At 43.1% G+C, this 14,527-nt stretch overlaps 1 protein-coding gene across 1 annotated transcript in view; it reads right to left on the bottom strand.

Annotated features, from left to right (window-relative positions):
- Window positions 1–14,527, bottom strand: part of SCFD2 (sec1 family domain containing 2) — a 482,746-nt gene that overhangs the window by 50,633 nt on the left and 417,586 nt on the right. Inside the window, exon 7 of the mRNA XM_083168483.1 lies at window positions 2,158–2,292. Coding sequence (XP_083024609.1) covers window positions 2,158–2,292 — 135 coding nt within the window. The remainder of the gene's footprint in view (window positions 1–2,157; window positions 2,293–14,527) is intronic.

Raw genomic sequence — 14,527 nt, 5'->3', positions numbered from 1 at the left:
AGTGTGCCTGATTTTATTTATTTTCGCCTCCAATAGCTCATCCGTATGAGCATCTTTTGAGACCATTATTCTATTTATAGCATGGTCATTTTGTGTATTGTTATTTATTACCATTACTATGTGTCATGCGTACTTATATTTTAGCTTAAGTTCGTCAATAAAAGTTACATTTTAAATATACAAATCCTTCTCATTCTACAAGTGTGCCCCAAAAACCCTTTTGTTCTCCCTTTGTCATCCTTGTGACAAATATTTTTTCGGAAATATAGACGTAGAAGGTTTGTGCTGCAATCTGCACCTCCAGACATAGGGGGCAGCAAAGGTAAATTATATATAACTGTATATGGCCCATGCACGGTAACTTGTTGCAACCTGCAGTTAGGGCGGGATGTATTAATATACATCACCGCCCTTCGCCCGGTGTCCGCCGCGATGCCAGCGCATATGTACTAACATATGCGGCTGGCATCGCGGTGCGGTAACGGAGACCCCCTGCGATACCTGTATTGTGGTCTGCGGGGGGTCTCCGTCTCCTCCCTGCCAGTTCCTGATGCCTACACGCCGAGGACAGCTAAGCAGGCTGTCCCCAGCGCCTCCTCCTCCCCCCTGCAGCCGGAAGGACGTCCGGCTGCGTTGATAGGGGGAGGAAGGGCTTACCTCGTTTTACCGCATTTTCCCTTTAGTACATCCCGCCCTTAGTCTGATATCCACTTATGACAGAGGTGCTGCATGTTCCTAAACCACACATGACTATGAAGCAAGTATACGACTACACTAATCTGAGATAAGGAACAATGTTATGTAGCCTACATAAAAAAAATTACCACACACATTTCTTATTGTAAACAAATGGGTTGGGATCATTTGGTCTACAGCATGATGGTCGACAGTCATTAGGTCGACACCATTAGGTCGACATGGTAAAAGGTTGACATGGATCTAGGTCAATGTGGGAAAAGGTCGACGTGGTTCTAGGTCGAAAGGTCATTAGTTCGACAGGTCTTTAGTACGACAATGTCTATGTCAACAGTTAAAAGGTCGACATGGGGTTTTTCAGTGTTCTGAGCGATGCTAGATCACTTCCGCGTGAATGCTCAGCACACAGCAATGTGTCAGCGCTGTGTGCTGAGTGATCTATTAGGGCCAGTGTTCTCACTGGCCCTGACTGATTAATATCCAGCGTGCTGGATATTAATTGCCGGGCGATAGTGACTAGCGAGGCCACGCATCGCTATGGCCCCTACACACGGAGTGACATAGGGGCATTTTCTAAGCGATCTGGTGAGATCGCTTAGGAAATCCCTGTATATCGCTACGTGTGTAGCCCCATAAGCTTTCTGCAACTTTTCTCTGGTTGGTAACGCTATCTAAAGATAGTTAAAGCACAGACAGAGCGAGACCCGCCGACCACTCCTGGGCAGCCCATGCACTCCTCCCCTCTCACCTAGGGGGAGATTCTCTAAGAATCTCCACCCCCCTTCGCCGCCCATCGCATTTATAATTATCGCATATGTTCTAACATATGCGATAATTATAGCAAAGGACAGCTCTTGCGTTAAGAGCTGTCCTTTGCGGTGAGAGTCGCCGGGTCCCAGCAGGTCCCGGCGGCTCTCCCCTCCCTCCCACACCCGGCGCTGCTGCTGCTGCGCCGGGCTCTCCTCCTCCCTGCACCCGGAAGAGGATCAGTGCAGGGAGGAGGTCACAGGTCCGGGCAGCACAGCTCTGTGCTGCCCGGACACAGGTGAGGGGGGAGGGGGCGATGCGGGGCGGCGGGGGGTCGTTGCGGGGCGGCGGTGGGATGCGGTAGAAGCCCATTGGCTTCTATGGGGCATCGCCAGATTTTTCTGGCGATGCCCCCCGCCGCGTTAAGCTTGCGGGGGATGCTTAGAGCATCCCAAAATGCGGTAAAAACCACGATAACGGGGTTTTTACCGCATTTCTTGTTTAGAGAATCTCCCCCCTAGTATCATTTTTACATGCCTGAAGTAAAGTCATAGCTATTGCTATGACGTTACTGTACACTCTATGCCAGGACACCCTCTTACCAGAGGTACAGGTAACACCCAGCAAGTGTTATTCATAAATTGCTCAGGTGCTAAAACCAATATTATTATTATTAGGGATGGGTAAAAAAAAATACAATTCTACTTAACTCACCTTCATAAACATACTGAATCCAGTCTTGAGTAGGTCAGTGAGGCCAGAAGACATGTGCTCGATATCCTTGGGTTCTGCATGATCGGGGTGAAAGATTTCTTCAACAACTTGCCTCAGTAGGGGCCTGTACGATGCCTGGGAAGAAATAATTACAGTTACTTACTGTAGCAATACCTTGGTAGCACACTGCTCGATAAATGGTTGTAATTAGTTTACACACCAACAGTAGAACAGAAAATAAGAAAGGGTGCCGTAAACCTGGAGCGGCATGGACCATGACGTTGGAGCTGGCTTGAGTTGTGGTCACCAGTTATAATTTTACCAATAGCTAATGTAAGGGATGCCATTTGTTTATGTCGTTTAAGACTCTGACTTAAGGGCTCCGGCATCTTTCCCTGAAGAAAGTTGTTGACTATTTCAGCCGGAAAGTATGCCAACTTATTAGGGTGGGTGCACTTGTTGGTTACTTGCAGTCATGTTCATGCAGATTTATTGGAAATAAAATGCCATATGTTTTAAAAATGTATTGTTATATTATTATTATTTATTGATATTGGTTTATCACAATCATTTCTTATTATTTTTCGTGTGATTTAAAAATATATATATATATATATATAGAAGAAACTGTTCACCTTTTATTGCATATAATATACAGCCTGTACTGGTACAACCCCTTTTCTTCTTGAACTCTATATTTGGGGCTGACAACCCCAGTACCACACACTTGATCTTTGAGAAAGCCGCTGACACAAGTAAGCGGGGAAACGCGTCAGTTCACAAATCCTACTGCCAACTGAAAGGTACGGCTTATTGGAGCTCCACCTCTAACTCTGTCTCTAAGTATTTGGGACCTACACAAAAATGCTCTCTTTGTGAGACTTTTTGATGCTAACAGCACCTTCTCTATGCCCCCCAGCCGAGTGGGAGTGTGGTAAATATACCAAGTGTCTAATCAATAATACTAACATTGGATTAATTATATGTGACTGTCTTCCATACTAACAATATTGGATTGCCTATTTACCATCATCACTAAACCTAGTTTGGGCTTGAGGTTGGAGAAAGTGGATTTATCCGATCTCATATTAAAAGAGGACGTTGATCTCCTCCTCTGCAATATATGGGCTATTTTAGTATATTTTAATTACTATTCAGGATAATCCTGAATTTTTATATATTTTTTACTGTTTACATTTATATTGTTATTTAATTGTTTATGTCTGGTATCGGCCAGTACCTATGAAATTGATTATTAAATCTTATTACTGTCATTATTATTGTTGGTACTTGTTTCCTAGCACGGCACCCGTCGTAGGTAATCGCATACCTTAAGTTAAGGTAACTTAAGGTATGCAATTGACGCGACCGACCCGATATTTTGGTATTTTTAGCCTTTTTTCCCCATCAATGAAAAAATCGCGTTGATCGTGACCATTGCATGCCATTATAATGGCTTGCGAGGCGACCGACGCGATCAACGCGATTTTACATAGGGAGTAATGTTAAATTAGCCGTCAATGACAAAATCGCGTTGATCGCGACCATTGCATGCCATTATACGCGATCAACGCGATTTTACATAGGGAACAATGTTAAAAGGGCCAATGGCCCCGATTTTTTATTGTATAGGAACCCTAATGGGTATTTTACATGTGAAATGGCCCCCCATTGTTAAGGCCACCCCAGTATTGACGCTAACCCGAAGCGTGCCGAGCGCAGTAAGCCCACGAGGGGTGGAGGTGCGCGTCCTCCGACCTTTTCATAACCCCATTATCCACGTCGGCGTGGAGTTGATTTTATAAAGTGTGGCGAGCGCAGCGAGCCAACCAAGCGCCCTCGCGTGACGAGTCCCGCAAGGGGACGCGTAATACCTGTGAAGTAATGCGCGTGCGCTCGCCACACTTCGGGCTTGGTGGCTCGCTGCGCTCGCCACACTTTATAAAAGCAACTCCACGCCGTGGATAGTGGGGGTATGAAAAGGTCGGAGGATGCGTACCGCTGCCCCTCGCCACGCTTCGGGTTGGCGCCAATACTGGGGTGGCGTTAACTATGGGGGGGCCATTTCACCCATGAGGGGGGTATGCAATAAAAATTGGGTCCCAGGGACCATTTTACATTGCTTCCAATGTAAAAATCGCGTTGATCGCATCGCATGCAATTTGGTTACATGCGAAGCGATCGATGCGATTTTTTAGGTCCCGATGCCTGCAATTAAAATCGCTGTGCCGTGCTAGGAAACAAGTACCTTATTGTTTCTGTATCTTTGAACGTTCTTAATTAATTTCACTAGAGATTGGCTTTATTCTATCCCCTGAATCCAAGCGCTTTTTTTGCTTTGTTGTTGTTAACCCCATGTTAGTGGCACACCTCTCACAACCACTTGTTTCAGATTGTTTGGGAATTCTGGGTCACCCTCACGGTAGGGGGCAGCGAAGACACATTTCCGGGTGGAAAGATTGCATTGGATATCCTATTTTTAGTTTTAAGAGCACCCTGAGGGTTGACATGGCCTGTTATGCAATTATTGTTTGGTTAGCATTATAGGGTTGTGCTCATTGGGGCATGCTGATCTTCCCTAATCCCAATTCTTGCTGAGAAAGTTCCATCATTTGGCTGCCCTGAAAGAAAAAAATGTTTTCCTTCTAACTAAGTGAACAAAATCTTCATTACTCTAATCTAAACTCATGCCCACGTGTCCTAGAGTCCTTCCGCAAAGTGAAAAGGCTCCCTGAAAGTTCCTTATATTGGCCCCTGATATAGATGTACATATTTAACATGTCCCCCCTTAAATGTCTCTTTTCTACTGTAAATAATTCCAATTTGTCCAATCTGTCTTAATAGCTTAAATTTTCCAACCCCTTTATTGGCTTTGTTGCTCTTCTTTGGACTTTTTCTAGTTCTATGATGCCCTTTTTATAGTGCGGGGCCCAGAATTGTACTCCATATTCTAGATGTGGTCTAACCAATGCTTTGTAAAGAGGCATGATTACATTTGAGTCCCTAATCTCCATAGCCCTTCTTATACAGCCTAGTATCCTGTTGGCCTTATTTGTTGCTATAGGACACTGAACATTATGGGGGAAATTTACTAAAGGAAATTTGTAAAAAAAATAGGTGCATTTGTATCCAGAAATACACTTATTTTTGACATTTACTATCCCGAAAATACGGCAATTTGTAGTCGTATTGATGTGCTATCAATACAAATATGAATTGCCGTATTTTCAGGATAGTAAATGTCAAAAATAAGTGTATTTCTGGATACAAATACACCTATTTTTTACAAATTTCCTTTAGTAAATTTCCCCCTATATGTTTACAAGCAAATATTTCTCATGTAATCACATTAGCAGAGAAATGTATATTATTGGTCAGTATGTACATATTATCTGCATATGATCGCCTCAGTCATTCAGAGATTGAATCTGTTTTATTTTGACAAAACATTGCACAATACTTGCAATCTCCTAAGCATATCATAATAGAGAAAAACAAGCACCTTACGCAAATCTTATTATTGTAATATGTTTTTAATTACCTGAGGCACAGCCAAGCACCAACACACACAGTGGGAGAGGGACAGTGTTATCATTTGGGCAAAAACACTTTGTTATGATTGTATGACTGGTGCTTAACCAAACATGACAACTCTGATCAACATCATAACTAATTATACAGATGAGGTCAGTCCTTCACCACAGGTGCTTGGGGCCCAGACGCTGTGCTTTCAAACCTGTATATGTTTTATACAATTTATCTTATTTATGTTATTCCCACAGACATGAGCTCTGAAGTTGTGCATGACACCGATGTCATAAACGCATAGTTTTCTCACTGCTACAGAGTGTGTTTAACCCATTGAGCGCCAAGTGAATTTGTCAGAATAGGTGTGAAAATTGACAAGCAAACATTGTTATTCATCATATTGTCCTGTAATGTTTACCTTATATAGCAACTTTTTTATTTGAGTTTATATAATAAATGTGAGCGACGCTGGCATTTTTTAGCAGATATTATGCATATCTCTCTCAGAGATGCTGGCACTCAAAAAGGGTTAATGCTAAGCATCATCCATAACTAGGGGTATGCAAATGGTACCTATGGGCAGGGCCACAGGGGAAGCTCTGTAGCTGGCCCTCGACATTTGTATGTGACTTGCAGGGTGCCTGGAACAGCACCATGCAGCCAGTAGGGCTACTGCAAAGCAGTGGACGCTCCAGGCAGGCTCCCTGCATCCCCAAGACAGCAGCCCTGCTCCCTAGGTGTAATGTCATGACGCCACTATTAGTACTACTACCACTGCTATTAGCACTGCTTCTGCTACCACTTATACTACTATTATAATTCATCAAAAGAATACATTTAGTTACTTAATAAACACATAGGGGCAGATTTATTAAGCTTGGAGAAGAGATAAACTGGAGATAAAGCGGAGAAAAGGTAAAAGGAGATAAAGCACCAGCCAATCAGCTCCCAACTGTCTTTTTCAAACACAGCTGATTGGCTGGTGCTTTATCTCCTTTTACCTTTTTGTCCGCTTTATCTCCAGTTTATCTCTTCTCCAAGCTTAATAAATCTGCCCATAATCACATACCTTTGTCCCATTATATATATATATATATATATATATATACAAGATATTGGTGGTACTAGCGCTGAGTGAATGCCCCCCTGTCAAGTCTTTTTAGGAAAATTGACACAATGTGTCTGTTTCTCTATAGTCCTGCCCAGGTCCTCTTTTTCGAGTGGCTGCTCCTCTCCTGTTGATTCCTGTTCCCGGGAATCTTTGTATGTGAATCTGGAAAAGAGTGAGATGGGCGCCTTCTGGTGCAGTATATTGATATCAAAACGGATCCCTCCACCTTAAGTGAATAGATCACCCCTAGTGCGTACAAGTGTACCGTAATCAGTGGTCTCCCAACCACTCTTTCATTCGCTCAATTGATAGATGCCTCTGGGTGTCTGGTAGCCTCAATATTTCTCAGCTCCGTGTATACACAACAACACACCTCAGGTTCACAGGAATGGAAAAAGGAATATAATAGCGTAATATTGCTAACACAAATTTATTAAAAAGCAAACAAGACAAAATATGCCCGTACAATAAAAAAGATTTTTGAGAGCTTATCTGATGCATTGGATGAGGTCATTCAGTCATCGCATAGGTAAGAATCCCTCTCTCAACGCGTTTCATCCCCCGCCTTACAACGGCTTGGACTTCCTCAGGAGTGTAAGTCCTCTCTCAAAACAGGCTTCTATTTATACTACTTCCATGGTTGTGGATCCCGCCAATTCGCGGTTCTCCACTCCCTCTTCCGGGTATGTGGAACGCATACGCGTCACTTCCGGAAGTCCCGTGACACGCACGAGGCTTCCGGTTCTAGACGCGACTTCCGGGTGTCTTCCCCGGCATTCTGAGCCATCCATAGACTCTCTGGCTACATGGAACGCACGCGCATCATCACCAGGAGTCCCGTGACACGCACGCTGACTTCCGGTTTCGTGCGCGATTTCCTGGTTCTGCTGTCACTAGCTAGAACCATTAGTAAATACCTCGGTTGTCATATATATATATATATAAACTGGTTCAAAAGCAATTCTACAAAGGAATGACATCTTGGCATTTGAATTATTATATGAATACATACAAAGTCTTATGAATTAGGGCCATCGAGGATCTGTCCATTTTAGAGCCCTGAGACATACCCCTTTTACACCAAAATCCCTGATCGGACCCTGGTCTTTGAACATGGGAGTTTCCAGGGTTGGACCCAGCTTTATACCCCATTTACACAGCACTGTGACCCAGATCGGACCCAGGTCTGCACCGTTTACACTGAACCTGGGTCAGCACTGCTTTTCCCTATGGCTGACATTAAAAATGTCCATTTTAGGATAAACTGCCATCCAACTTTCCCTCAATGATTTAAAATAAAAAAATTAAAAGACATGACAAGTTAGCACTGAAAAATGTTGGTTTTTTTATTTAGTAAAATATTTTTCAAAAAGTTTTATTCACTGCTCAAGCACACATAGCGGTATAAAAGTGCAGCATCACCCATGTGCTCCCCCCCCCGGCCCCTTCCACTGCAGCAGCAGACCGAATTTCCCATGTGCTCCCCCCCCCCCAAAAAAATATATAATAATAATAATAATAATAATAATAATAATATTATAAATGATACTGCATCCAATTGATTTCTGTGTGCACTGCCCATATCCTTCCTGGCTGCTGTCTTTTGCCATTGCAGCGCACTGTGGAAAGGCGTCCAGCACTTCTGGTATCCTTTCAGCACTACCCAGATGTCCCAACCTGGGTTGGTACCATTTACACCGCCCACGACCCAGGTCCAACCAGTGTTCAACCCTGGTCAGGACCTGGGTAGGAGACCAGTGTTACTGGACCTGGGTTGACCCCTTTTACACCAACGCTGACCTGGGTCCGACCTGGGTTATTTCTTGGTGTAAAAGGGGTATAATTCACTCAGAGACAAAACACATATACCCCTTTTACACCAAGGAAAAACCCAGGTTGGACCCAGGTCAGCTTTGGTGTAAAAGGGGCCAATCCAGGTCCAGTAACACTGGTCTCCTACCCAGGTCCTGACCAGGGTTGAACACTGGTTAGACCTGGGTCATGGGCGGTGTAAATGGTCCCAACCCAGGTTGGGACATCTGGGTAGTGCTGAAAGGATACCAGAAGTGCTGGACGCCTTTCCACAGTGTGCTGCAGTGGCAAAAGACAGCAGCCAGGAAGGATACGGGCAGTGCACACAGAAATCATAATTGGATGCAGTATTATTTATGTTATTTTTTTTATTGGGGGGAGCACATGGGAGATTCGGTCTGCTGCTGCAGGGGAAGGGGACTGGGGATAGCAGATGAAAGATGCTGCACTTTTATACCGCTGTGTGTGCCACTGAATATAACTTTTTGAAAAATATTTTACAAAATAAACAAACCAAAATTCTTCAATGCAAACTAGTCATGTCTTTTACTTTTTATTCTAAATCATTGAAGGAAGGTTGGATGGCAGTTTATCAGTCCTAAAATGGAAATTTTTAATGTCATCCATAGGGAAAAGCAGGGCTGACCCAGGTTCAGTGTAAACAGCGCAGACCTGGGTCCGACCTGGGTCACAGTGCTGTGTATATGGGGTAGGAAGCTGGGTCCAACCCTGGAAACTCCCGTGTACAAAGACCAGGGTCTGACCAGGGATTTTGGTGTAAAAGGGGTAATAGGGTACAGACTTTATGACTCACCTGAGGATTCTTAAGAAAATACTACAGATGAAAGGGTCAACAACGCAAATGTCCAGGAATGGAGAACCATACAGTAAATGCTTTTTGTATTTGGTATGAATTACGGTTTACTGTGTGATATTGCAATACAATTTTAATAAATTGTGTACCCGGCGATATTGGTGGTGGCGGGAACCCGGTGGAATGTATACACACTTGCTGATGACGGCGGGGAGGGAGCAACGACAGAGGGAGCGGGGGCCATGCTGCAGCTGCGTTAATGAGGCCCTCCCTTGGCTGACCTTTTCAGATGATAGAGGGGGTTGATAATTGGACTGCTCATCGCTAACGATGCTGAGAGTACACACTATAGTGTCCATTCTAGCACTCCCCATCTTTGAAAACCCATACAGTTTCTCTTTCCTGCCTGGGGTGGTGCTGTCTGCTGTAGTGCTTCTAGCACAGTGTGGTGTGTATATCAGCACTGATATGCAAACCAGACCTGCACTAGAAACACCACAGCAGACAGCGACACCCAAGGCAGGGAACAGGAACTGCATGGGTTTTCAAAGATGGAAGGTTCTAGAATAAACACTACCCTAGTCTAGATAGTGTCACTCAGAAGGGTGAATTTTATAATGAGCAGGTGTTTAAAGAGCTCCTACTTGTCTTTCTGGGTTTGAATGCATTATACCCCCCCCTCCTGACTTGCTCCTTTTCTCATAAAGAAAACCATACTTAAAAATTAGGAAAATCATATTATTATGCTGGTTTTATAAATAAATGCTTCATGTTGTGAGCAGGCAGTGTGTACAGTTCAGCGACACATGAGCAGCCTAGCCAACATGTATATTGTGACAGGTGCACATGATAAGGCCACGTGGCAAGTGACGCAGAAAGAAAACCTAAAAATATGTTCATTATATCATTAAGTCTTTGTTATGTCAACAAAACACCTAAAATACACAGCAAGATGATATTCTCCGCCAAATCTTATTTCCAGTAATCATTTTCTTCCTGACATCTTCAATACTACTGACGTCACATCGCACCGCTACAAACGAGAATATTTCAACTTAATTTCCATCTGAAGGCACTACTGAGAAAATATAATTACCCTTTTATTTGGAGTTAATTTCTCATGCATAAAAGAAGATGCAGAGGAGAATACTGCTCATGAATGAATAGAAACAACACTGTACTTGGATTCAAATACTACGAGCACCATATTCGGGTACTTATTGACGAGTAACAATATACTGCAATGATGGGTTGCTAGAAACATTGATACTCATCATATTTTTTATAGACTAAAGCTATACAAATCTTTTTCCATCCAAATTGTTGGGTTTTGATCATAGAGTCAAGTGGTCGACATGAAAAGGTGAATATTGACAAAAGGTCAACATGGAAAAGGGAGACACAAGTTTTCAGCGTTTTTTGCCGTCAATGTCGACACCTAAGCACGTGGAACCATAATGAGTATTATCCTTTGCTTGCCCTGCTATTTCTGCGTTCGACACACTTTACTTTTCCTAATCGGAATCCATTTTTGCTTCCAGGCATCCTGTTTGGAGGAAACCAGGCCATTACCATCCCTACAGTGAAGCATGGTGGTGGCAGCATCATGTTGTGGGGATGTTTGTCAAGGGCAGGGACTGGGGGACTAGTCAGGATAGAGGGAAAGATAAATGCAGCAATGCAGACACATCCTGGAAGTAAACCTGCTACAGAGCGCTCTTAACCTCAGACTGGGGCGATGGTTCATCTTTCAGCAGGACACGACCCTAAGCACACTGCCAATATTTCAAAGGAATGGCTTCAGTACAACTCTGTGACTGTCCTTGAGTGGCCCAGCCAGAGTCCAGACTTGAATCCAATTAAAAATCTGATAATGGCTGTGCACTGACGCTTCCCATGCAACCTGATGGAGCTTGAGAGGTGCTGCAAGGAGGAAAGAACAAAACTGCACATTGATAGGTGTTCGGAGCTTGTGGCATCAATTCAAAAAGACTCGAGGCTGTAATTGCTGCCAAAGGTGCATCAACAAAGTATTGAGAAAAGGCTGTGAATACTTATGTACATGTCCTAGTGTCTCCAGTATTCCCTCTTTCTTTTTCTCCCAATGCATTCACCACGATATATGGAGAAATTCAGAAGACCATTAATTAGATATCATTATGTGCATTCACTGATGCTAGGTGAAACATATAAAGAATGATGATGGATGGGCGTACCCCAATCACGGTAAGTATGGTGATGTAAAGATGGAGCCCCTCTCATTCATCCCCAGCGCCCCCCAGAATGTCCCCGCTGGTGAGCGCTGACTGAGAGGGACACCATCAGACTAGGACAGGCAAGCATCTCATACGCACGCGCAGCCCAGTCACTTGGTGGCAGAAACCCTGCCCGTTTCCGCTTCAGGGAGACAGGCAGGGTTAGGGGGGAGTGGGGAGGTGGTAGGGACCGGCAAACGGCGATGGCGAGACAGCAGAGGGGAGCTCCGTCGGAACAAGGCGTAGTGTCTCAATGGATGGCGGGGTCTGGTGTCTGGCAATTCTATCGCCAGCCCAAGCAATGCTGAAAGGGGCTCCATCTGTATGTCCTTGTAGCGTTTTCTCTTTCCTATCACCTTCTCTTCTGTGATGTGGACGTGGATATGAAAGTGAAAAATAAAAACAATGTGTAGGAGAATTGATTTCTGAGCGTACCTCACTCACCCAGAAATGAGAAGGCACATATAAAGGTTTCTTTTATTTGTCACATCCAGAAATCGTAACAGAACTTCCACGGTGTGGTGTTTCTTTAGATGTGTAACAGTTTCTTTATAAGGATAAATAATGGTTGGGCGTACCCCACTCACGGTAAATATAGTGATGTATGTGATTGTAGCTTTTTCTTTTTCCTAAATAAATAAGAACAATGTGCACACTTGTTTCATTTTATAGTGTTCAATACACCCAGTGAAAGAGGGAAATTAACTTGTGAGCGTACCTCACTCACCAAAAGATGAGGGTAGGCATTAATATAAAGGTTTCTTTTATTTGTGGCATTCAAAATTCGTACCAGAACTCACATGGTGTGTGGTTTCTTAAAGTACATAACGGTTTCTTTGTGGGGATCAGCAATCCTCACTCAAAGTATCCTCGACCTCGTACAGTGCATTCATGTATGGTAGGTGATATATACCTAAGGTGGTTTCTTTCAGAATATAATTAAATGATGGGCGTACCCGAGTTACGATTAGGTAAGTCTTTTAACTCGCATAGCGTTTTCTTTTTTTTGAAGCCTTGGTGTATGCCTGAGGTTATTTCAAAGTAGTAGTACCAGTGAATGGGAAAAAGAGGAGGGTCAATATCCCTAAATGTTCTGTTAAGGATATGTGGATGTGTGTACCCAGATTTCTTTCTATATCATAAAAAAACATATAATGTCTCTTCCTGTGTTTATCTTGAACTCCTTTAAGATATTCCAACAAAATTCTTACAAAATAATTTATTTGAACCAAAAGCACAATAAAAAATTCCCAACCCCAACAATGAAGAATTTTGATATACATCCAAAAAGACAATCCATGAAAAACAATTATTTGATAAAAAATAAAGCAGAAACACCAGGTAATTTGTATGATACGTACATCCAGTGCAGGATAAAGGGAGATGGCTGCTCACACTCCACAATGGCTGTCGACGTGTTTCGGTATGTAGACACCTTTTTCAAGACATGCCTTGAGAAAGGCATGTCTTGAAAAAGTTGCCTACACACCGAAATGGTGTGTAGACATGAGTCCTCATACATTAATGCTGCAGTCACGCCAATCTTCTACTGAAGAGCCTGGCCCCAGTATGATGTTGTTAGCATAACAGACATGCTGACCTTGATAAATAGGCCCCTCAGTGAGCCTCATGTATTAAAATGTCTATATCTCAGAAAACTCAAGTTTATTCCCATTTGCTTTCTAAGTTACAGTCAATTTAATGTATAGAGCCTCTGCTGTGTTCTATTCTTAGGGGGTAAAAATAACAAATCCTTTCTAAATGCGTGACAAATAGCTGGCTGCTAGATTAACCGGCTTACGGTGGCTTTAAACCATTCACGGTAACAATACATTTACTAATGCCACTTTAATCACTACAAACCACTCCCTGAACAGATTCTGTTTTTATTACTAGAACCACATATCTTCATGCCAACAACAAGCATCATGTAAATATAGTAAATTAAATGATAGCTTTAGTGCATGTGCAGTACAATTATAAAATACATGGGTACCTGTTTCCTAGCACGGTGCCCCGATGTCCATCGTACGCCAGCGCATCGCATATAGCCGCATACGATGCATGCGATGCGATGCACAGCACCCTCATGGGTTCTTACAATGTTAAATGCTCCCCCACGCCACCCCCACTATCAACGCAAAGGAGAAGCGCAAACCCGAAGCGTGGCGAGAGCAGCGAGGCCACGGTACGCGTCCTCTGACCTTTTCATACCCCCACTATCCATGTCGGCGTGGAGTTTATCTTCGATAGTGTGGCGAGCGCAGCGAGCCACCGAGCCCGAAGCGTGGCGAGCGCAGCGCGCCCCGCGAGGGGACGCGTATTACTTCACATGTATTCCGCGTATGGCATACGATGCGATGCAATATTTTATTGTACAATGTCGCATCGCATACCATCGTATACCTTATTTAGTATAATGGTATACGATGTGATGGGCGCCGTGCTAGGAAACAAGTACCTATACATGTGTATATATATATATATACACAGTATATATATATATACAGTATATATATATATATATCTATATAGATATAGATATATATATATCTATATAGATATAGATATATATATCTATAGAGAAAGTGGGGTATCAGAGTGCGCCAATTCATTTGCATATACAACAGTATTGTTGAACAAACGGTAATTAGAAGCAGAATCTTAAAATCAATTTTTTTTAAGCAGAATTCTTCCAAGAGATGATAGGGCCTGTATCATCTCTTGGAAGAATTCTGATTAAAAAAAATTGATTTTAAGATTCTGCTTCTAATTACCGTTTGTTCAACAATACTGTTGTATATGCAAATGAATTGGCGCACTCTGATACCCCACTTTCTCTATCTCTAA

Source organism: Crinia signifera, chromosome 1 (assembly GCF_055691185.1).
Source record: "Crinia signifera chromosome 1, ASM5569118v1, whole genome shotgun sequence".
Lineage (NCBI taxonomy): Eukaryota > Metazoa > Chordata > Amphibia > Anura > Myobatrachidae > Crinia > Crinia signifera.
The sequence above is the reverse complement of the archived record's forward strand: the minus strand, read 5'-3'. Positions and strand labels throughout refer to the sequence as shown.